We start from the raw sequence: 23,324 nt of genomic DNA on the forward strand, positions 1-23,324 counted from the left end.
GGCAATAAATTGGGAGGTTGGAGACCCTTTCTATTGGTGGGAAGAACGCGACGCGGTGACGCGCTGGCATTTATGTCACGTGTCGTTCTGGTTTTGCCATAGATCAATATATCCCAATAGGGCTCAGGGTTGGCTAGGCTTGTCCATTGACCCTTAGACTGGAATAGGTACTCTCTGGGCATGGATAGAGATGGCCAAAATAAGAAGCAGAGCTGATACTCAAGAGATGTACTCCGTCTAACCAGGGAAAAGAAAAAGAAATGACAAGGGTATGGTTGCAGAAAGCATCTGTTGAAACCGTATAACTCAGGTCGCGAAAACTTCAAGTCTGAATAGTAGATCGAATATTGGTATCTAAACTTTTTGGCCGTCTTAAGTTCTCTCCTCGATGTTATCCTATATATACTATGATCCGACGTTTCCTCTCCTGCCACCACGCTTTTGCCGTTGCTGGTGAGCACGCAAGACGTTTCGGGTTTCCACAAGACTTCTCTTGCCCTTGCTCTTCGCTTTTCCTAGAGTCATGAAGAGATTCTTTCGGCGCGCCTTCTCCTTGTTGGTAGTACTCTTTCCCTGCGCTTCCTTGCGCTCCTTGCGCCGTGCGGTCACACTCTTGTACTCGGACCGATCCTTGCCTTCTTTAGCATGAGCGATGCGCTCTTCGCGCGTTGCTTTGCCGGCAGACAGAGCTGCCAGACCTTCAATCTCTGCGGCTGTCAGTGGATCATCCGCATGACGGGAAGGCCCATTCTTCTGATCAGAGCGGAGTTTCTTTGGAAGTAAAGAATTGACGGCCGCTTCGCTGCGCAGCTCTGCGAGTTTGGCCAGGTCGGCTGGCGTGAGAATTCGGGTGGTCGCAAGATTCGTCTTCTTCGTCTCGGGTTTCGCAGTCTCGGAATCGGCCTTGTCCTCTTCCTCATCACCTTGCTTGGCCTTCTTCGCAGGCGGGGATTCGTCATCATCTGAGTCGCTCAGCTCGATTTCCGCATCGCTCTGCACATCAATCCATCCACCGGAATCATCGCTATCCTCGTCGTCTTCAATGTTCCACTTATCCCAGGCCGCATCGTCTTCTGCCTCATCATCCTCATCATCTTCGGCATCAGAAGGCAGACCCTTCTCGATTCTCCGTTTTCGGCGCTCTTCCTCCTTCCACTTCTCCAGCAGCTCAAGACCTTCGATCTCGCCAGTCTGTTGCTCACCGAAGCGGCGCTCCTTCTTCTCTCCAGCCCGCAAGCTCATAGAAGCCTCCTTACCGCGGTCCCGTCTCTTGAGCATATCCGCGCCGACATCTCTGTACAGACTAAGTAATCCTCTGGCAGCCATCACCACACCCTTGTCTTTACTCTTCCTGTACATGACAAGATCCTGCAACAAGGTTTCGTTCATCGCCAACGGCTGTCGGGCGCAAATCTCTCGAATGGCGTTGAGACCAGCCGTAGCCACCTCCGACGCTGCTGCTTCAGAGACAAACTCATTTGCGATCTTCTGCACGAGAGGCTCCAGGACATCAGGCGGAACCAAGTCGTGTGATGCTTGAGCAAGGGAAGCCAGGAACGATGTCACGGAGGCCTGACGTGGTGTGAGATACTTCTGAAAGTAAGAGTAAAGATGCATGATATGCAGTCTGTGCAACCCGACGAGACGGGAGACAAGTTGTAGAACCAGGAGCTTCTGCTCCAAGTTCAAGTTCGACTTCGTGTTCTGAAGGTGTTTCGCGAATAACGCCTCCGCGAATCCTTGGGGATCGTGCAGAAGATGAAGGGCAGAAAAGTTCAGAGGATGCGGTTGGTTCTTCTTGCGTTCTCGCTTCTTGACTATGGCTTTTGCCTTCTCGACCGCGCGGGACTTCTTTCGGGTCTTCTTGTTAATCCCAACCTGATGTTTCACTTTTCCAAGGTCAATGGTCTCCTCATCACTGCTCTCGTCTTCCATCTCCTCTCGTTCCTTGTCGCCGCCCAAGAAGAAACGAACACCACCAACTATCACTTTCTCATTTTCTGACAGACAAGCCTCCTTCATGACTTCAACAGCCTTAGCATCGGTCCAGATCTGCCGTTTCCATAGTTCGCGCGTGAGTTTGATTGCCCACAAGCCTTTGGAAGAGGTGCGGTCGGACGTAACCAAGTTGAACAGGACGGTCTGCATAGTCCGATTAAGCTTGTGATTCGTTGTTTTGGCGTTCGATGAGCGCAGGTCCATGAGAATCTTTTGGAAAATCAGGGCCCGAAGAGTTTTGCTTGGCGTTGTGATCAGAATAGGGAACAATGTCTGTAGCAGCCTATATAAAAATCAGCTGGATTAGTCCAACATCTTCCTGTAAGCACGACATTATTCAAGTTCACTTACGTCGCAGAATCAAGCAATTCCTTCTTTCGGAGTAGCACTAAGCTTCCGACAATTTTTTCACGCAATTCGGGTTCCAGAACCAGATGGTGCTGGGTAAGGATGTCAATGAGCTGCTGGGGAAAATCCTTCGTTATAGTTGGATAGCAATCGGCAACGTGAGCGATAAAATCAATCAATTCTCGCAGCGAAATGATTCCGGTATCAGTGGCAGCCGTTGGCGCTGCCATGAAAATTTCTCGATGACTCTCATATTGGTAGTGCTGGGCCCGAAAGTCCTCGATATACGACCTGGACACCGCGGGCTCATGTTAACGGCCTGTGAAATCCATAAGAATACCAGAACATCGCGCGCGAGCAACTCACTTTGGATCTCTGCGAATTTTATGCTGTAGATTGGGCCTGGTAAGTCAGACAGAGAGTCGTTAGTGGCGAACTGAAACTTCCCTCAGGTTTCGAAAGTTGTAGATTGGGACGAGGAATGCAACTTACAGGTCAGCTTCGACCTTTTCCAAGGCCCCAACTTCCGTTTTACCATGATCTCGAATTATTGCCTGATAAATCGAGGTTGCAGGTTAGGGAAGCGGTGGTGGTTGTTGGGGTTTGATAAGTCGAAAGCTCCGAAACTTAACTAGAAAAAAAAAGTTTCGATAAGCGGTCACCCTCCGCACCGCAACCTACAGATTAACTCTACAGCCTTGATTATTTCTGTCCAGTGAGATGATATGGATTAAATGGGAAATTCGACTATGAATCTAGCCGACAGGTGAAAGTACTGCCCCCCAGTTTCTCCTAAAGTACTAAGCACTCACGGAGTCGGGAAAATTAAACTAGAGATGAGGTTTCTAAGGAAGAAAAAGAGTAATCAACCTATTATGCCTGGATGTTTTCATAATCGCACTCCAACTACTAAAGAAGAAAGCCGTCCGATTTCATTGATTTTTTGGATCTCACTCCCTCCGTGACTGTCTTGAGGTATGTACAGTCGCGCAGATTCATGCAAATCGACTGAATCCTTATTGAAACCCCGTCCACTCCAGTAAACATAAAACCAGGAACAAACGGAGAACACGCCCAATCATTACCCCTTTACCGGTTGCTCTTGGCAACACGCTCGAGTTCGTCCTTCTTCTTGATGGCGTAAGAGTTGGAGCTTCCCTTGGCAGCGTTGATGAGCTCTTCAGCCAGGCACTCGGCAATGCTCTTGATGTTACGGAAAGAGGCCTCACGAGCACCGATGGTCAGGAGAGCGATGGCCTGGTTGACACGGCGGAGAGGAGAAACATCGACGGCCTGACGACGGACGGTACCAGCGGAACCAATACGAGTGCTGTCTTCACGAGGACCGCAGTTGACAATGGCGTCAACAGCGACCTGGAGGGGGTTCTGGTCGGTCATGATGTGGATCTGTGAAAGTAAAGACGGAGTATCAGTAATTTATCACTGGCAGACATTGTCTGGCTGAGTTCCAGGTTCTCGCGGAAAATGCACGTACGATCTCGAAAGCGTGGGCAACGATGCGGACAGCCATGAGCTTCTTGCCGTTGTTGCGACCGTTCATCATGAGAGAGTTGGTCAGGCGCTCAATGATGGGGCACTGAGCCTTGCGGAAACGCTTAGCGGCATAACGACCGGCAGTGTGAGGGATGTAGACGGGGTTGCGGATCTGGATGTAGTCGCTGTATTTGTGAAGCCGAGTCAGCAAATTTGCGTCTGTCAACCCCAACGCTGTCCAAAGCTTCTATTCCCAGTCTTGTGTGCGCGGATATTTCCATTCTTGTACGAGTCGAACGTCTCCCATCGAAATTGGAACCCAACCCGATCAAATAAAATTTCCTTTCGCAGCACTTCTGAGTCGCAGGGATTTTGGAATCAAACACCTACGTCAAAGAGATATCCCGGATCTCAACATCCTCGTAGCTCCACTTGTTGAACAGCTTGACGGTGCCCATCTCGGCAAGAGCGTCCTTAGGCAGAGCCTGGAAAGCCCCAGAGGGGTTTTCGACCTCGACTTCCCCGTGATCAGACATTGTGACGCCGTATGCACCTGTTGTCGAGGGAGGGATTCGTGAAGGTGACGGACGGTGTCGTTGGGTGAACCTTCAATGTCGTCGATAGCAGTCGGTCCGCTGAAAAGGTTCGCTCGCAACAAGGAAAATCGAGGTGCGCTTCGCTTAGCACTGTGGGTGGGTTAGGGCAGGGCCGGCGCCAATCATCCCACCGAGGTCATGTGATAACAGTTTTTGTCGCTCCCGCCGATTTCATCCATATTCGGACTAGCCGTCTTCATTGCCATAGTAGTACTAAGGTAAGCAATGGTATTGTCATGCAATGTCTACGTTTTGAGATCCATTTATCTGCACTTCTTGGATGGTCATATTGCACGACCGGGGTGACTCTTCATTGCCACTGAGGGAACGGCCTCCAATTGGTGGTGCAATCCTCGTCATGGAAAACTGGATTGTTGATCATCCCTTGCGGTTATCGGCCCTTGTATTCAACATTGAGCATCGGCGTAGAATGGAGACAAATCATTGCAATTGGGATCCGTCATTCTGTATTCATCTTCGACAATATTGATGCGTCGTCCATTCAGACAGTATCCTGTAAGGTACATTCCTCGCTGTACCTTGCCTATGTAGTTCGTTCATCCGAGGACAAAATTAGTCGGTGAAGACGGTTAGGATACAGGTGAAAACCTGCCATCACGATTGATAGAAGTTTAACTTCGACAAGAAGTATACTCAGACATGATACACCAATGTTTGAACCCATTTCTCTCTTATCGTTCGTGATCTACATCCACTCACGCACCTCAATCTAAGCATTTCAAGGACGGGGAACAATTCCCCTCTCATTTGTGGCGGTGCATATGGGCAAGCCCAATCATTGGTTAGTGTGTTGCGTGCGCTTGGCCCTAGCACCCACGGCAGGTGACGTTGTGGCTAAACCAAAGCGCGGAGAAAGGGAAGAGGAGCCAAGTTGATACAACCTGCCGCAACTGGTCCTCCGTTCTGCTGCATCACCATCATCTTTGCAAGGGGCTCCCTATAAGACCTGGTGAAAGAATTTCAGTCGGTTACGCCTCGGCCCCCTCCTGTTGGAAACTTGACTGCTTCGCGAAGAAGATATGAACGACATCCCGCATCTCGTCGTATGCGCATCCGAATGAGAGACGTCGTAATCTATTCTTACCAAGCGCTTCTGTGACCATGGCGGAGGAGAATCCCGAGCTCCAGGCCGCTTTGCGGGAGCTCGATAGAGAACTCGAGGTGTGTAATCAATATCAGTTGTTTCCTCCATCATGGATGTTGTTCCAGATTGACTGTATCATATCATAATTTGTGGCTAATGCGCTAATTGGTGATTAGGAGGGGGATATCACGGAGAAAGGGTAAGCGACTCTCTTTGGATGAATGCTATGATTGTCAATTACAATGAGACATGAGGCGATAGGAACTGCCATTGTCTGATCCTTCGCACTGAGGACTAACTCTCTGAAGTTACCAGAAACGGCGCACGCTACTCCTTTCGCAATTTCTCGGTCCAAACAAGCCGCTTGAGATCAACGCGTCTTCAGAAAGTCCGTCGTCGCCAATAAGCAGCTCAAACATTGCTCCACCGGCCATTCTCAGTGTTCGGCCCCTACGGCTGATTCCGCGAGCCGAAATGCATCTTCGCAATCCTTTGCACAGAGTAACATACCTGGTAATGGAAGCTTCGGATACGACCGGCGAGTGAGCATGGGCACACAGGGCTCCATCCAAGATGATAGTGCGTTTCAATACAATAGAGATAGTATGGCACTACAGCCCCCTGAGCGGATGCCCTCCTCTACTTCATACGATTCCCTTTTCCTTCCGAAGCCGCAAGCGCCTCCAATCGCGCAGGAGGACTCCCGAACTGCAACACTTTTGAGCCAGAACTATGCCTTTAACCCTGGAGCTTCTGAGCATGTGGATGAATCTGCCGGAGCTTACGACATGACACCCGGCGCGGTCACGCGCCAATCTACGATGCTCGATTCCCAGCAAGCATACTTCTCTGACTTTGCGGGCCAGCAGCAGGGTGACTATAGAGACAGCTATGGCGGTGGATTCCATCGCTACTCTCAATCGGACACGTTTTCTCCAACGGCAAATATGGCACCGCCGTTAATTCCTGCCTCCGAATTACCTCACGGGGCGACTATCAACCACCTACTTCCCCTCGAGCCTCGCGATATACCTTTTGCGGTACACGACCCGCACGACAAGAACACTCTCATGTCCAATTTCGACAACATCCCTGCAGTACTTCGGCATCGCGCTAGAGTGCATCCCAAGCAGCCCGCATACTGGGTCCTAGACCAGAAAGGCAAGGAAATCGCTTCCATCACCTGGGAGAAACTTGCCAGTCGCGCGGAAAAAGTCGCTCAAGTCGTCCGTGACAAGAGTAATTTGTACCGTGGTGACCGTGTGGCTCTGATTTACCGCGATTCAGAGATCATCGAGTTTGCTGTTGCCCTTATGGGATGCTTCATTGCTGGGGTCGTTGCTGTACCCATCAATAATCTCGAAGACTACCAGAGTCTCAACCTGGTTCTCACCTCCACTCAAGCGCATCTTGCTTTAACAACTGAGAACAATCTCAAGAGTTTCCAGAGGGATATTACGATGCAGAAGCTGAACTGGCCCAGAGGGGTAGAATGGTGGAAGACCAATGAGTTCGGAAGCTACCACCCAAAGAGAAAAGATGATATTCCGGCCCTTGTGGTTCCCGACTTGGCTTACATTGAGTTCTCACGGGCTCCTACTGGGGACATGCGCGGTGTAGTCATGAGCCACCGGACAATCATGCATCAAATGGCTTGTCTTGGCGCTATAATTGCAACTGTTCCTGGCTCAGGTAAAAGCGTCCGTCCGCATGGAGAGACCTTGATCAGCTATCTCGATCCAAGACAAGGCATTGGGATGATTCTTGGTGTCCTTCTTACTGTGTATGGTGGCCATACCACCGTCTGGCTTGAGGATCGAGCGGTCGAAACTCCAGGCTTGTACGCTCATTTGGTCACTAAGTATAGGGCCACACTCATGGCTGCGGATTACCCTGGGCTTAAGATCACGGCGTACAACTACCAGCAAGATCCAATGGCCACGCGCCACTTCAAGAAAAACTCTGAGCCTAACTTCGAAAATGTGAAGCTTTGTCTTATCGATACGTTGACTGTCGACGCTGAGTTTCATGAAATTCTGGCTGACAGATGGCTGCGGCCCATGAGAAACCCCAGAGCTCGGGAAATTGTTGCCCCAATGCTATGTTTGCCCGAACATGGCGGTATGGTGATCAGTGTTCGGGACTGGTTGGGAGGAGAAGAGCGTTTGGGCTGCCCTCTGACTCATGAGATGGATCCGGCCGAGCGTTCAGAAGCCGCAGAAGCCAAAAAAGAGGAAAGAAAGTCCGAAAACAACAGTGGTTTCGGCAGCAGCCTTCTGGGTGGCGGTGCACGTGCTTCTGCTCCTGCTCCAAAAGAGCAGAACAAGAACGAGCTGGGCGAAGTACTTCTCGATAAAGAGGCCTTGAAGAGCAATGAGGTTGTGGTTTTGGCCATGGGCGAGGACGCTCGAAAGTACGCAGCGACCATGCCAAATGCTGTGCGAGTTGGCTCTTTCGGCTACCCGATTCCTGATGCGACCCTTGCCGTTGTTGACCCGGAGACCAATTTGTTATGCACGCCCAATGTGATCGGTGAGATATGGGTTGACTCACCATCTCTTTCTGGCGGTTTCTGGGCATTGCCCAAGCATACGGAAGCAATCTTCCACGCACGGCCTTATAAGTTCGAAGAGGGCAACCCCACCCCTGTGCTGGTGGAGCCAGAGTTTCTACGGACTGGTCTCCTTGGCTGCGTGATTGAGGGGAAAATCTTTGTACTAGGTCTCTACGAAGACCGCCTCCGACAGAAGGTGGAATGGGTCGAGCATGGGCAGGAGATTGTTGAACATCGCTACTTCTTCGTCCAACACATGATTGTCAGTATTCTCAAGAACTTGCCAAAGATACATGACTGCACTGCCTTTGATGTGTTTGTCAATGATGAACATCTTCCGATTGTTGTTTTGGAGTCATATGCGGCGTCGACCGCACCAACGACTTCGGGTGGTCCACCTCGGCAACTAGATTCTGTGCTCCTGGAGTCTCTGGCGGAAAGATGTATGGAAGTCTTATATCAAGAGCATCACTTGCGAGTCTATTGTGTGCTTCTCACGGCGCCGAACACACTTCCCCGTGTGACTAAGAACGGACGCCGGGAGGTCGGTAATATGCTCTGTCGCAGAGAATTCGATGCCGGAACTCTGCCCTGCGTGCATGTGAAGTTCGGTATTGAACGATCGGTCATGAACCTGCCGGTTGGTGTCGACCCTGTTGGGGGAATATGGTCTCCCTTGGCTTCGGCGACACGGCAAGAGATGCTTGCCATGCAAGAAAAGCAGTACTCGGGTGTCGATTACCGCGATGTCGTGATGGATGATCGCACCTCCACGCCTTTGAACAACTTCGCAACGATTGTGGACCTTCTCCAATGGCGTGTCTCCCGCCAGGCAGAGGAGCTTGCTTACTGCTCAATCGACGGCCGTGGAAAAGAAGGCAAAGGCATCACCTGGAAGAAATTTGACTTGAAAGTCGCCGCTGTAGCGATGTACTTGAAAAACAAGGTCAAAGTTCGACCTGGAAATCATCTTATCCTCATGTACACGCACTCGGAGGACTATGTCTACGCCGTGCATGCCTGCTTCTGTCTGGGTGTCGTTGTCATTCCCATTGCTCCACTCGACCAGAACCGGCTAGCAGAAGACGCCCCTGCATTTCTCCATGTGATTAATGATTTCAAAGTTAAAGCAATCATCGTCAATAGCGACGTTGACCACGTCATGAGGCAAAAAATCGTTTCCCAGCATATCAAACAGTCTGCGCAGGTCCTCAGGATTGGTGTGCCTGCTATCTACAATACCAGCAAACCATCGAAGCAGTCTCATGGCTGCCGAGATCTTGGCTTTACTGTCAAAGAAACTTGGTTACGATCAGACCAGCCAGCTCTAGTTTGGACTTATTGGACACCGGACCAGAGGAGAATCTCTGTACAAATTGGCCACGACACCATCTTGGGAATGTGTAAAGTTCAGAAAGAGACCTGCCAGATGACTAGCTCGAGACCAGTCTTAGGCAGCGTTCGCAGCACATTAGGTCTTGGATTTCTTCATACGGTCTTAATGGGCATCTACGTTGGTAAGAGAACGCGCGCTGGTTTGGCTGCAAAGTCCTTCCATGTTAACCGGTCATTAGGTGCTCCTACCTATCTTGTATCGCCTGTTGATTTTGCGCAAAACCCCATGACATTGTTCGTCGCCTTGTCTCGTTATAAGATTAAGGATACATATGCCACTAGCCAGATGCTGGACTACGCTATGAGCGTCATGCCTGCGAAGGGTTTCCAGCTTCAAGAAATGAAGAACTTGATGATTTCCGCAGAGGGTCGGCCACGAACTGATATCTGTAAGCTCCGCGGCTCTTCTCCCCCGTCCAAATTGTTGTCAACCTAATACTTTGACAGACCAAAAGGTGCGCCTTCATTTCGCATCCGCGAGTTTGGACCGCACCGCAATCAACATAGTATACTCGCACGTGCTCAACCCTATGGTCGTCACTCGATCATATATGTGCATCGAACCGATTGAACTGTGGCTTGACCTTCGTTCTCTCCGCCAAGGGCTTGTTTGTCCCGTCGATGCAGACACAGATCCGACGGCGCTGCTTGTCCAGGATTCAGGGATGGTTCCGGTAAACACACAAGTAGCTATTGTGAATCCGGAAACCTGTACCTTGTCACATGTTGGCGAATATGGCGAGATATGGATTCAATCAGACGCCTGCGCCAAGGCGTTTTATGGATCCAGGAATGAATTTGATGCTGAGCGATTCAACGGCCGGATCGTGGATGGAGACCCTAACGTTGCCTATGTGCGCACCGGTGACCTGGGTTTCCTTCACACCGTCACTCGGCCCATCGGTCCATCCGGCCAATCTGTCGAGATGCAGGTGCTCTTTGTCCTGGGCGGAATTGGCGAAACGTTCGAGGTCAATGGATTAAATCATTTCCCCATGGACATCGAGAACTCTGTGGAGAAGTGTCATCGCAACATTGTGCCTGGAGGATGGTAAGCGATCAAGCGACTTCACCATGCTATTGAACTGGTCTTGTGCTAACTCTCGCAATTTAGTTGTGTCTTCCAGGCCGGTGGTTTGATAGTGGTTGTCGTCGAGGTGACAAGAAAAGCATACTTGGCATCCCTTGTCCCCGTGATCGTGGACGCCATCCTCGGTGAGCATCAAGTCATAGCTGACATAGTGGCGTTCGTGTCTCACGGAGACTTCCCTCGGTCTCGTTTGGGCGAGAAGCAGAGAGGAAAGGTGCTGGCATCATGGGTAACCCGCAAATTGCGCACGATCGCACAATTCAGTATTCGTGATACGGAGGGATCAATGAGCCTCTTCGCAGAAGCTCCTCAACATCGTTCTAGTAAAGGCTCGAAACCCGGTAGCATCATGGGCAACAGCCTGCGTCGGTCCACTCTCGTACCGGACGCTGATTCAGCTACTGTTCCTCGTTCTCCAGCTCCGATGCTTGTGGAGCAACCGGAAGCATCAATGGTGCCCCCTTACCATGACGTACATGAAGGAGAGGGAGGTGAAATGCCTGCGCCACCTCTTCCAGACGTGCAGCTGTCTCTTCCTCAGATAGGGGAACCTGTCCCACCAATGCGGTCTTCGAACAATGAAAGTCACTCGGCAGGCATTGCTCACCCTGACCTTGGTTTCAATTTTGGCGATTTCGCCAATGCGACGAGCTCTGCTCCCGTGGATGAACACACCGGTGCAGGCGCTGTCGGTGAAACTCTTCCATACCGCGATGTCCGTGCACAAGGCTCCATTCCCACCCAACAGCCGCCGAGAACCAGCAGCCTCCCAATTGGCACCGCCCCATTATCCGCTCGACCCAACTCGTCGGACCGGATCTCAGAAGACAAAATGGGAGACTGGCCGCAGGAAGCTCTGATGTATCAATCGGCACTTGGGGGCGATGACGCATACGGTCATAGTGCCGGCAATCGGACTCTGAGCAGTGCTACGAGAAACCACCTTGACTGAAAGCAGTAACAGATACTGAAAATGTCGTGAGATTTCCATGTCGATCAGTGGATATCTCTACTGCACATCGGATTCCGTGAAACTTTTCCCCCGACCTGTCACTTTCTGTCATTTTGTTTTTATGCTGATCTATCGTCCTACATTTTGCATTGCCGCCTGCCTTGCATGTTCTTGACTCTGACCATCACCTTTGCTCTTTACAGTTTCTGATTCTTTGCATGTGGAGAACTGTTCAATACTCTACATTTCTGCCTAGCCCAACTTCCATGATGAACGATGAGTCATGTTTTGTACATACATACCCACCCATATGCGCGCCTTTATGCCAAAATATTGTTGCTCGCTTTGCCCGTGCACGGATTCTCGAAAGATATTAGACCACGCTTGCCTCGCATTGCTTGTGTCTGTCTACATTTGACATAAATGCCGCATTGTATATAGTCTATATAGTCTTTTAGCCGAAGGACATCGCTTCTACGTATAATAAGATAATAATACTCCAAGAAGAGTTGCTGTACATGCTGAATTGCCTCCACGGAAGGCTGAGATTTGTAGTACTTGATATACAGAGTGCATCCTTACAGTATCATAAGACTGGTTCACCAACACCAAAACCGAATCAGAGAGACTATGTTCAATCTGTACAATTGAATTATACTGTAAATAGCCTTGCTTTTAGCCTCTAAGTTTTTTCCTTCGCTACTCGCCACCTTTTTTGGAATGTGGGAACCATATATCGAGACGGAAAAAAAGCTTCGAAGATACGTAGAACACACAGGAGATTACTGGCTGTTCGCCTGGGCGGTCAGCGCGTCCAGATCAACTTTGGACTTGGCACTGCCGTTGGTTGTGACCTTCGCGGCTGTGATGGCCGCGACGTTGGAGCTGCCGAGATGCTCGAGGGCTTGCAGATCCTCGTCTGTGAGGGTGTTGGAGCGCTGAGGGCGGAATGGAGCGGGGGAGCCGGCACGGCTTGTCAGGAACTGTATGACCAAACTATTAGAGATCATGACACTTTTGAAGGGAGAATAGGGGTGATAAAAACGTACCGAGGAGGCTGCGCTGAGGAGGGCGATCAAACTGGCTTGTACCACGTCCTGGTGGATACCAACACCCCAGACTTGCTCTTTGCTTCCGGCCGCAGTGCACTGGAGGTATGTGGCGGCCTTCACGTCTCTACCGAGACCGATCGAGTGCTCCTTGTAGTCGACGACATCGAGGTCGATACCAAGAGTCGACAGAGCATTTGCCAGAGATGAGATGGCACCAGGGCCAACGCCAGTGATAGCGTGTTGGATGTTGTCGATCTCGATGATACCGGTGAAGCGACGCTTGAGGTTCTTGGTGTTGAGGGCCTTGCCCGGCTCCGGGGCGCCGGTGACTGTGACCGGTCGGTTGTGATGTTGTAGTCGACCAAGTTGAAGCGAGGGTTCGACTTGAGGTGGTACGCTTCCTCGAAGAGGTCGACGATTTCCTTGGGCCGCAGCTCCCGGTTGACGGCTTCGGTCTTCTTCTGAACGACCTTGCTGAATTCTACCTGCAGAGCGCGCGGGAGATCCAGCTCCAGACTGCGCAGGATGACCCAGGCGGCACCACCCTTGCCGCTCTGGGAGTTGACACGGATGACAGCCTCGTAGTTCCGTCCGATGTCCTGAGGATCCAGAGGGAGATACGGAATGACCCACTCGTCGTCGTCGGTGGCGTTGGCGCTTTCACGCAGCTTGAACCCCTTCTTGATAGCGTCTTGGTGACTGCCACTGAACGCGCAGACAACCAGCTGACCACCGTAGGGCCATCTTTCATTCACAGGAATCTTGTTGCTCTCTTCCACCACCTTGATAACCGAGTTGATATCCGAGAAGTCAACTTGAGGGCTAACACCCTGTGTGTAGAGATTGAGGGCAAGAGTGACCAGATCGACGTTACCAGTTCTCTCACCATTTCCGAAAAGAGTACCTTCGACACGCTGAGCACCAGCCATCTGAGCCAGCTCGGCGGCTGCAACGGCACAGCCACGGTCGTTGTGGGGATGGACAGAGACGACAAACTTCTCCCTCTCCGTCATGTTGCGGCAGAAATACTCAACCTGGTCTGCGAATATGTTTGGCGTTGCCATCTCCACTGTTGCTGGCAGATTGAAGATTATGGGGCTTTCTTCGGTAGGGCCCCAAGCAGCCTTGACGGCCTCGCAAATCTGGACTGCGAACTCAGGCTCGGTGTCGGAGAAGGTTTCGGGAGAGAACTCGAACTGCCACTGGGTACCAGCCATCTCTGGATCGTCCTTGGTTATCGAGCGGGCGTACTTGGTGCATCTTACGGCAATCTCAAGACTCTGTTCGCGGGTGGTTCCGAAAACTATTCGGCGGAAACACGGGCTGGTAGCCAGGTAGATGTGGAGGATAGCCTTCTTTGCGCCTTTGAGGGAATCGACAGTGCGACGGATGAGTTCTTCTCTGCAAGGAGACAGGACCTGGAGCCAGACATCGTCGGGAACGACGCCAGGTGTCTCTACCAGGCGTCGAGTGAAATCAAAGTCCGTTTGCGATGCCGAGGGGAACGATACTTCGATTTCCTTGTAACCGATGTCGACGAGCATTTTGAAGAACCGGAACTTCTGATCACCATCCTATATACATCTATACGTAAGAGGCGTCCAGAAAAATTGAACGAGATTCTCACCATCGGATCAGGCAGACTCTGGTTGCCATCTCTCAGATCAGTAGCCAGCCAGCGGGGCGGCTTGTCGATGACCTTATCGGGCCATTGGCGGTTAGGGAGATGCAGAGGCTTGAAGGGCTTGTATTTTTTCGAGGGATCTTTAAGCCTATCAAAGCGAGTCAATAAAATAAGCTTAAATACGAATCGTCATTTGAGACGCTGGAGTAAACAACAGAGATCCAGGGGCAGAAGACATACATAGGCATGATGGCGGTATCGTGCGGTGTCCGCAGCGGGGGTGGGGAAAGAAGGTAGAGAAAGTCACTTGAGGATATTGTGGCCAGAAGGAGGAAAGGGAGGACCAGACAATTAATTGGTAAAATGTGCCTGAATGACACTGAACGAAGGATTTATGATCAGAGAACGATATTTAAGTAGAGGGAGAAATGTGGACGACAGAGTTCGAGCAGGAGTGAGTCAGTATATCTCCATCCGTTCAATAATAATAGGTCATGACGCTCTCTCGCCGCTTTTCACATATTTTTTCGTCGATCCGCCGACAGCGGACGCGGGGATTCCTAATTGGTGGCTCTCATTGGTCGGTGGCTCGGGGTGCCTCGCAAAGTGGGTACTCGAGGTATATAAAAGTCCTGAGGCCACTGATGTTGGCGTATGAATTGTTGCAGGTGTGTTCGGCGAGTGTTGATAGCTTAAGGTTCTGAACTTCTGAAGCGGATTGAATGTTTTGATTGATTCTCTTCCAGCCATTCTATGTTCCCTGATGCTTGTCGGTGCAGTAAGCTGGAAGATGTTCTACTCAATGCGGGGCCGATGATCGGAGACAATTACATGGGCCTCAGGCCAAGAGGCCATACTCCACCGTGGTTAACCGCCAGTAGCCGTCGACTGGAAGTGGAACGATTGGTTGAAACAGTCAAGCCTTACGATAGAGGACTGGAATAGCTTCAATTTGAGTCATTTTGGGAGAGGGCAGGTGTAGATGACAGTATATATACGGCCGCTCTATGTAGATGTAAAGACTGATGCACCAAAGGACACCAAAACAAAGGCCTTGAAGAGATATTCGCAACCTATATTAGGTTCTAATGCAATTCTATACACAGTTGATGTAGCCCCCTCCTCATTTCTTTCCCTTCATCTTGATCTTATTCTTCTTGTCACTTTTGTTCTTGCTCCCCTTGTTCTTATCCTGCTTGGGAGCTTCTCGGTCAGCCTTGCCTTTCTTCCAACCGATATTCCCCTCGTGACGCTGGCGCGCATCGTCAAGCCGTTTCTTATCCTTGTTGCTCAGCTTTACTTTATCCTTCTTAGATGGTCCGTTGAGCTCGGTAGCACCCGATTTGCGCGCCGCACGCTTGTCACGCTCAGTCTCGAACCATGTGCGCTTCGGCCGCGACATGATCTCGGCTTCGTGCTTGATCATATTCTCTCCCTTGGTCACTTGCATTTCTGCCTGTGCCATCTGCTTCTCCAACTTCTCCTCCTGTAACACGTCCTCGATCTCATCTTCCAAGCCCTTGGCCTTAGCGGCCCATTCATCCGCAACGGCTGGGTCAACCACGCGGCTGACAATCTTGGCACCTTGCGCTTTGCCGGCCTTCACGGCCGACTTGACGATCTTGCGGTCCGGCTCGGCTGCAATGGTACATGCGCGTCCGGAACGGCCAGCACGCGCTGTTCGACCGACACGATGCAGGTAGATCTCGTGGCTCTGAGGCGCTTCGTAGTTGATAACCGTTTCAACACCCTTGATATCCAGACCACGGGACGCCAAATCAGTAGCAAGCAGGAAGGCTACTTTGCCTTCTCGGAAGTTCTCAACACTTTTGATACGCTGTAGTCCTGATTAGTCCAGTTTCGAGTAATTATCTTAGCTGATAAGTTGACATACCTGTTCTTGGCTCATGCTACCATGAAGCTCTGCCGCTTTGAGTCCCAATAGCCCAAAGACAACGCGAACCCGATGGGCCTCGCGCTTCTGCCGGAAGAAGACGATAACCCGTCCAGTGTAGATTTCGTTGCACAGGTAAAGGAGATATCCCAAGCGCTTGTCCTCCCTACCAGGCCGTAACCGGACGAACTCCTGGGTCAGGTTCATGGATGTATTCTTCTTGGAGTCGACCATCAAGCGAACTGGACGGTTGAGACCAACCCGAATGAGCTTGTCCACGGAGTCTGTCATTGTAGCCGAAAAAAGCATTGTTTGCCGCGACTTGGGAATAGTTGTCAAGATTTCGTTGAGTTCGTCAGCGAAACCATCTTCCAACATTCGATCAGCTTCATCAAGAACCAAAATCTCCAGTGTGTCGACAGTGAAGCTGGGGGAATTCCGCATGTGGTCGATAAAACGACCAGGAGTTGCAATGATCACATCAGGCCGCTTTTTCAAGATATTCTCCTGCTCGCGAAGGCTGAAACCACCGACAAGTTGACAAAAGGTGATGTCAGTATGAGTAGCCAGTTTTGTAGCCACATTGTAACACTGAACCGCCAATTCACGAGTGGGCATAAGGATAGCAACACGACTGGTGGGGACTTTTCGAGGGCGGAACAGAAGACGCTCGAGAATCGGAACAACGAATGCAGCTGTCTTTCCTGAGCCAGTAACAGCACTACCCACGATGTCTTTACCAAGGAGAGCCACGGGGATCGTCTTTTGCTGGATGGGAGTGGGTGTGGTGAAATTGACAGATGCCAGACCACGGAGGATCGGTCGAGACAGATTGAAGTCCTGGAATGATCGGTTAGAAGCCGACGCGGCTGTAGACTTTTCTTCAGGCGCAAAGAAAGCCTTGCGCTTTTCCGCTTCCTCAGCGTCAACCTCGCTCTCCGCTTCCGATTCCTCGTCTGAAGCTGCTTCGTCATCCGGATGGTTTACTGGAGTCGCAACTGAATCGTTGTCGGAAGCAGCATCATCATCATCATCATCCTCATCCTCGCTGCCCTGTTCGTCCGCATCGTCGCTGTCACTAGCGTCGTTCTCCACATCGTCACCACTCTCATCCGCACCATCGGCACCCATACCAAATCCGTCTCCAGCAAGCAATTCGTCGTCCTGGAAGTCCACAGACATACCGCCATCAGAGTCGGCATCTTCATCTTCACCCTCTTCCTCTCCTTCCTCCTCCCTCCTCTTTTTCTCCTTCTGCTGCTTCTTTTTCAGCTCGGCCTCTTTCTTCGCTTTCCTCCTGGAAATAATATCATCAATATCCACAGCTTTCTTATCCCCATTCTTGGCTGCATCGGCAGCACCAGCTCCATTCCGCGCTTCCCACCCATCAAATCCCTCGATCACACCCGTATTAGCATTGCCGCCAACGTCGAACTCGAACTCCGAGTCCAGCGCCCCATCATCCTCACCAGCATCATTAGCCTCAGCCTCATCCTCTTCGCCGGATTGGTCGTCAGATACTGCGCCAGCAGCGCTCTCGCCCTTCTTGCTTTTCTTCAATTGCTTCTGCTTCTTGTTCTTGCCTTTCGGTGCCTCCGCCGCCTCTCGCTTGCGTTTTTTCGAGCTGGAAAGAGTGTCTTCCTCGGCATTGTCGCCGTCTTCCTCAACACCGTTCTCGAGGACATTGTTCTCGTCGTCCGATATTGTGAGCACGAAATCGTCATCTTTGGCGGCAGCCCGCTTTTTTGTCGCGGCATTGGGAGCCATTTTTAAAAGACCGACCGTCGATTGGTCGTAGAAGTGCGAAAGGGTGCCGTACTAGACTGTAAGGATTCACACAGAACAAGTGAAACCGATGTAGAGGAGCTCAAACCACCCCTGTTTTTCCTCCCAGGACTTCTAGTTCTATTTTCTCCTGAGCGGAGAGGAAAGAAAAAAGTTCAAATTGCGAAGGCGGTGAGACTTAAGCGCGGCAGAAAATACCCGCAAAGTTGTTCTGTAACTTTGATTGGTTGTCTACTAAAGCCTGTTTTATCAGCCTTTGCTTACTAAGGTAACGTCCGTATCAAACCTACTAAATAGTGCCTAGCTTACCACCTGCATCCAAAGCATATTGGATCAATCCTTCCAAAGAGATGTTTTTTTCCCTAATGATTATGATCATTGTGTATCAAGAGAGCAATGAAGCTGCGAGACGCGAAAAGCAACGAGTGGTTCATTACTTGGTATATTGAAATCTCCATTTCTTGAACTACCACTGTTCTCCTCAGTTGCTAGATTCCAAGCCTGACTAGACACAAGAGGGGAGACAAAAAGGGTCCTTGAGATGAGATGACGAAGAAGCAGAGACAGCTCAATATGCAGAACAAGGAGGAAGACGCCCATACAATCTCCGGAAAGGTTATCCCCTTCAAGCATGAAATGCATCACCATCGTCGTAACCAGCGTTGCGAATAAGGTAGCTGACATCAAGGCTATGAGAACGTTTTGGTAAGTCTAGGATCCACGTGATCAATGCTAGGGTTTACTTACAATCGCTCAAACTTGACTCGAGCTCCCTTGAGCACGCCTTGCTGTTCAAAGTGGTAATCCCTTTCAAGCCAGTCGATGAGCCACTTGATCTGGGATCTCTCAGGAGCGGAATAGCTGATGGTAAAGACAAGGCGTTTGAGAGTTCGGGAACCGCCCGGGTAAATGCCTGTCTTGTCATCGCAACCGGCATCGTAGCAGAAGCCCCTTTTGGGAACGTAAGTAGCGTCACAAACTTCAATCAGTTTGTCCAAGAGACATTTTCCGATGCCTCGGCGTTTGTGGTCCGGTTTGACATAAATTTCTAGCTCCGCTGTGTATCGACCTGTGGTCTGAAGCCCCAAGGAATCTCTAGCCAAAGCATATCCGAGGATTTTCTCCGGGGTGTCGTCGGCGGATGGTCCGCGTCTGCGCTCTGCAGCCACTATGAACGGCAATTTCGCACGTCTGCTATCCTCAATTCGTTGACGCACGTCTTGTTCGTCAAGTGTTCCTAAGCTTGAACTCAAGTTTGACTTTTGGCCGTACCAATTCAAGATCATGAGCAGTCCTGGTATGTCACCGTCTTCAACACTGCGAAGATAGACGTTTGCTCTAGGACTATTTGGATCCTTTGGGGAACAGACCTTCAGACCTTCTATAAAGGCATCTCGAGCTTGTTTCCTGCGTGTCCTCGCCTCCTCTTCCGCCGCTTTCATATGCAATGCAAGGTTGTGGCAGTAGCCTTCGGCCGTTTCATGATAATGGAGACGTGTTGCTTCACTCGTCATGTCCAAACAAGTTGGGACGTCTCCCAAGTCAAGAATGTACAAAGATTTGATACCATCCATATGCGCGGTTCCGTCAAAAAAGGCTTGGTGGTGGATGTCAATGTTGGAGCTATCGCCTGTCTCCATCTCTAGCCAATGACGGAACCAATCACGAAAGCCTTCATAGGTAGAGCAAGCACGAGGACGCATCTCCCACCTATCCTCCCACTTAACATTGGAGCAGTGCTCTGGTTTATGACTGTCGTCCTGATTGCCAGTCTGGCGCTCAGCATTCGATGGAGTTTTCTGAAGACGTTCATGCTCCGCACTTGGGTAGCGCGAAAGAAAGATCTGGCCGTCAACAATGGCCGAATACACGGACACGCTGTTATGATAAGACTCACGCTGGGCATCAAGTTTCGCAGCGTAAAACTTCTGGACGCGAGACCTGATTTCATCGACGAAGTATCTATCATCCACGTCCCCTTCGAACTTATCCTCTGGAATAGAGCTTGGGTTGGAAGAAGTTGCATTTGGATTGGCTGCAAGCCTACACCTTGCGATGCTCTTGTAGACATCTGATTCTGGATCGGTTCCTGGCCCGTCCCTGCATTTCGCAAGGCTCTCTGGATTTGCTGCGTCGTCTTCATGGTCTTTGTAGCGATTCAGGTGGGCTTGCAAAACAATCTCTTCTTGAAGGCGCTTTAACTCGTCTAGAGCCTCTTGAGATGGAGCCTTGTTTGCAGTCTTTTGCACGCCGGACGGAACTTTGATCTGGCAGCCAACATGGTCCTGGGGAGTGTGATTTTCCACCGCAGCAGGTCTCTTTGGTGCCCCATCGGCATTCTGCCTCGGTATCTGCGGTGTTGTTCTTGGACGAGCCCTATACCCGGAATCGCTGTTCAGACGTGCGCTTCCGCCCCGATGCTGTCTTTGATTGCGACCTTTGAAATTGGCCCCTCGATTCATGACGACTTCGTCGGATCCATTGCTGTCAGTCTTGTTTGGACGGTCTCCTACTTGATCTGACTGCTAGTTAGCTTCCTGAAGCTCGGTCTTTGGCCAATTTGAGAGAGAAGGAGCAAGTGTCACTCACCCATATTTGTATTTCCTTGTGAAGGGAGCGATATCTGAGCTATATCAGCGTTGGTGACTTGACTCAGTTTTGATCTCTTCTGTGGGGTGTGAGGCTGGTGCGAGAGGTGGGTGGAAGCTGGTGCTCTGCTATGGAATTTCTTAGGCCGCCAGTCAAACGGCGCGCGTGTTCTGTAACTGCCTGAGGCCTCCTTATCTTTCTCTCTTGCACTTTGTCTCTGGTGCAGGGCTTCAGAACTTGGAATAGAAGGTCCCTGAATTCTCAAAACTAAGCAAGCAGGGGATTTTGAGGACTCGGCGTTACTCAGTCTCTCTGAGTCATTTTGTGATGCTCCGAGGTCGCGTACTGTAGAGTGAATAGTGATCTGCCCGTCCGTTGGATTTGGACTCGAATCACTAGGAGCCGGACGGTGGTTGTCAGGCTGAGTCTTAAAAGACTCACTCTGTTTCGGTCTTCTCTTTCTGAAAGCTCGAGGCTTTGCGAATGTTGAGGGGAGATCGTTTGTAGCTTTTAACCCAGACTCAGGGTAGGCAGGATCTTGCTGGGACTGAGTCTTCGACCTATTAGCCCTATGCCTACTTGGGGCATTCGGCTGACCGTGATGAGCTTGCCTGTCCATGGCGGCTAGTCATCAAGGAATGGTGTGGATAACCTAGAAGAGAATGTTCCGGACCAGAAGATGTGAGTATCATGAGTCACCATCCAGGGTGCATGGGGGGAAGATAGGTCTTAAGCGATAGTTAGGGCAAGTACGGTCTGAGGTGAATATGAAGTGAAAGGAAAACGGATGTTTCCTGCTGAGTTACTAGTGATAGAAAACTGTAGTGAAAGAAGCAGTCGTCTAAAAACGCTAACAGATTATGATGTGGCCTTATGATTAATAACATGGGTTTATAGCACTATCTGAGAGCCCTGGTATATTTGCTGGTCCTAAAAGTTACCACAGTCACTTCTTAGGTCTATCTGAGGTAGGATATGAGAAGAAGTATAGGGCTTCTCTGGGTAGCAGAAAGCTTAGAAAGAATAAGTACACTCACAAAAGCACAGCAAAAATGAGAGCAAGGCAAAATCAACTTAGGAGTAAGCTACTAATGAGTATTTTCCACATCATAAATTAAATACTATAGAGAATTGTTGGATCACTCTGGTGGATTAGCTCTAAATTCTGACCGAATCTCTATTTTTCGCCTGTATGTAGGGGTTTTATCCAACCACAACTAAGCCAACGAAACAGATTCAAGAGGACACATTTGGCCAAAATGCTGTCAATATTGAGAAAGGCTCGCTTAAAGGACAAAGAGATGAGAATTCTGATGCTGTAAGTCTTTCAGCAACTAAGAAATGACCCATCTGGATGCTCACGATCGATGCTAGTGGTCTTGATAATGCTGGGAAGACAACGATTGTGAAGCAGATTATGAACGAAGATGTCACAACTGTCAGCCCTACACTAGGCTTCATTATCAAAACAATAGATTTTGAAGGGTAACTTCAACTCTAACGATCTCAGTCATCTTGATAACTGACTCCGGACACAGATATAGATTGAACATATGTGAGAGAAGCCAGTAGTCAGATCTCCGCAAGGAACTTCGATTGACTTTTTGCCGCCAGGGGACGTCGGGGGACAGAAAACCCTTCGGTCATACTGGAAAAACTACTTTGAGAAGACTGACACACTTGTCTGGGTGGTAGATGCAACAGACCGTCTTCGAGTTGGCGATTGCCGGGATGAACTCGCAGGCCTACTCCTCGAAGAGGTACGGCGGCCAATTTCCCCGCTCCTCTGCGGAATTTTCGTTGATGAGCATCGGTTTGGCTAACGCCCTCCAGCGCCTGATGGGAGCAAGTCTCCTGATATTCTTGAACAAGACAGATGTAGAGGGATGTATGACGGAAGATGAAGTCCGTGAAGTAAGTTGTTGGCGCGTCTTGATATATTTGGTGGGCTCTACGAACATCTACTGACATCTCTCCAGCGGCTTCGCCTGGATTCAATAAAGACTCATAAATGGACTATATTGCCCTGCAGTGCCATGACAGGCAAGAATCTCCTTGAAGGCTTACAATGGGTAGTGCAGGATGCGAAAGACAGACTTTTCCTCTACTGACCCCGTCTCTACCCGCTTCTGTCGAGTACGCTTGAGCGTCTGGAATTTTCAACTCCAATACGGATTTATGTTGATGCTTCTTGGGTCAGATCAACACTCGAGAAATCATTGATATCACTAATGCTAAGATGAAATGAGTCTGTCGTTTTTCAATCCAGCGAAACATGCTCTGTGTTACTCTACATATATGTCTGCAACCAACCATTTAGTCGTTTCTTAAAATTTGAAGAAAGCCCATGTCCTCATTCTGTTATTTTCTCTCATATCCGGTATTATCTGATCTCAACCAGCTATCACTCATCTACATGCAAAGAAAAGGGTAAAAACTCTCCTCAAATAAGTGCGATCGCCTTCTCAGGCTGTTCTCTCTCCACAATCAGGCTGCAAATGAGGCCTGAAGGAGGGCCCGATAAGCGATAATAGTCCAAGAACACAAATCTCGATGGCTGACTGTGTTCTAAAGATGCTAGCAATCATCAAGCTGACCGTCGCACAGAGTTGTCAGTAAAGACAAGTTAAACACTTTGTGGCTTCACAAGGGATGACACTATTTGAGTCAACATCCCATCCATTATGATGCGTATGGCGTCAAACGTTGAGCCGACCGTCCAAAACTCCCTGTTGATGATACCTGACTATGACGACATTCGTTCTGTTTTTTGAAGACTAGACTGCTAAGTTCAAACACAAACCCAGATATCTGGCAACTATCTAGCGTCTATCTACTCTCTAAATAT

At 50.0% G+C, this 23,324-nt stretch overlaps 6 protein-coding genes across 6 annotated transcripts; 2 read left to right on the plus strand and 4 right to left on the minus strand.

The window, feature by feature from the left end:
* Positions 1–405: 405 nt before the first annotated feature.
* P174DRAFT_459965 (SDA1-domain-containing protein) lies at positions 406–3,744 on the minus strand (the record flags this gene model as incomplete). The annotated part of the gene is made up of 6 exons (XM_024829825.1): positions 406–2,281; positions 2,350–2,637; positions 2,713–2,748; positions 2,839–2,869; positions 3,248–3,252; positions 3,440–3,744. 6 exons carry the CDS (start codon positions 3,742–3,744, stop codon positions 406–408), a joined length of 2,541 nt encoding a protein of 846 aa, XP_024682420.1.
* Positions 3,745–5,558: 1,814 nt separating this feature from the next.
* P174DRAFT_430808 (putative AMP binding domain protein) lies at positions 5,559–11,532 on the plus strand (the record flags this gene model as incomplete). The annotated part of the gene is made up of 5 exons (XM_024825660.1): positions 5,559–5,618; positions 5,718–5,740; positions 5,927–9,879; positions 9,938–10,541; positions 10,605–11,532. The coding sequence occupies 5 exons, from the start codon at positions 5,559–5,561 to the stop codon at positions 11,530–11,532; spliced, it is 5,568 nt and encodes a 1,855-aa protein (XP_024682421.1).
* A 530-nt stretch (positions 11,533–12,062) lies between these two features.
* Positions 12,063–14,654, minus strand: P174DRAFT_441088 (2-isopropylmalate synthase). The gene is made up of 5 exons (XM_024827225.1): positions 14,449–14,654; positions 14,212–14,356; positions 12,947–14,158; positions 12,582–12,896; positions 12,063–12,515 (listed from the first exon to the last, which is right to left on the minus strand). The coding sequence occupies exons 1-5, from the start codon at positions 14,454–14,456 to the stop codon at positions 12,315–12,317; spliced, it is 1,881 nt and encodes a 626-aa protein (XP_024682422.1). The 5' UTR covers positions 14,457–14,654; the 3' UTR covers positions 12,063–12,314.
* Positions 14,655–15,205: 551 nt separating this feature from the next.
* On the minus strand, positions 15,206–17,995 carry drs1 (putative ATP-dependent RNA helicase DRS1). The gene is made up of 2 exons (XM_024828965.1): positions 16,103–17,995; positions 15,206–16,045 (listed from the first exon to the last, which is right to left on the minus strand). Exons 1-2 carry the CDS (start codon positions 17,867–17,869, stop codon positions 15,332–15,334), a joined length of 2,481 nt encoding a protein of 826 aa, XP_024682423.1. The 5' UTR covers positions 17,870–17,995; the 3' UTR covers positions 15,206–15,331.
* A 249-nt stretch (positions 17,996–18,244) lies between these two features.
* Positions 18,245–20,825, minus strand: P174DRAFT_441090 (uncharacterized protein). The gene is made up of 3 exons (XM_024827226.1): positions 18,940–20,825; positions 18,404–18,849; positions 18,245–18,327 (listed from the first exon to the last, which is right to left on the minus strand). Exons 1-2 carry the CDS (start codon positions 20,347–20,349, stop codon positions 18,631–18,633), a joined length of 1,629 nt encoding a protein of 542 aa, XP_024682424.1. The 5' UTR covers positions 20,350–20,825; the 3' UTR covers positions 18,245–18,327; positions 18,404–18,630.
* An 875-nt stretch (positions 20,826–21,700) lies between these two features.
* On the plus strand, positions 21,701–22,823 carry P174DRAFT_450781 (ADP-ribosylation factor-like protein 2). Its single transcript, XM_024828966.1, has 6 exons — positions 21,701–21,794; positions 21,851–21,961; positions 22,015–22,031; positions 22,091–22,236; positions 22,310–22,390; positions 22,456–22,823. The coding sequence occupies exons 1-6, from the start codon at positions 21,736–21,738 to the stop codon at positions 22,585–22,587; spliced, it is 546 nt and encodes a 181-aa protein (XP_024682425.1). The 5' UTR covers positions 21,701–21,735; the 3' UTR covers positions 22,588–22,823.
* The last annotated feature ends 501 nt before the right edge of the window (positions 22,824–23,324 follow it).

This window comes from Aspergillus novofumigatus (genome assembly GCF_002847465.1).
Source record: "Aspergillus novofumigatus IBT 16806 chromosome Unknown P174scaffold_4, whole genome shotgun sequence".
NCBI classification, from domain to species: Eukaryota; Fungi; Ascomycota; class Eurotiomycetes; order Eurotiales; family Aspergillaceae; genus Aspergillus; species Aspergillus novofumigatus.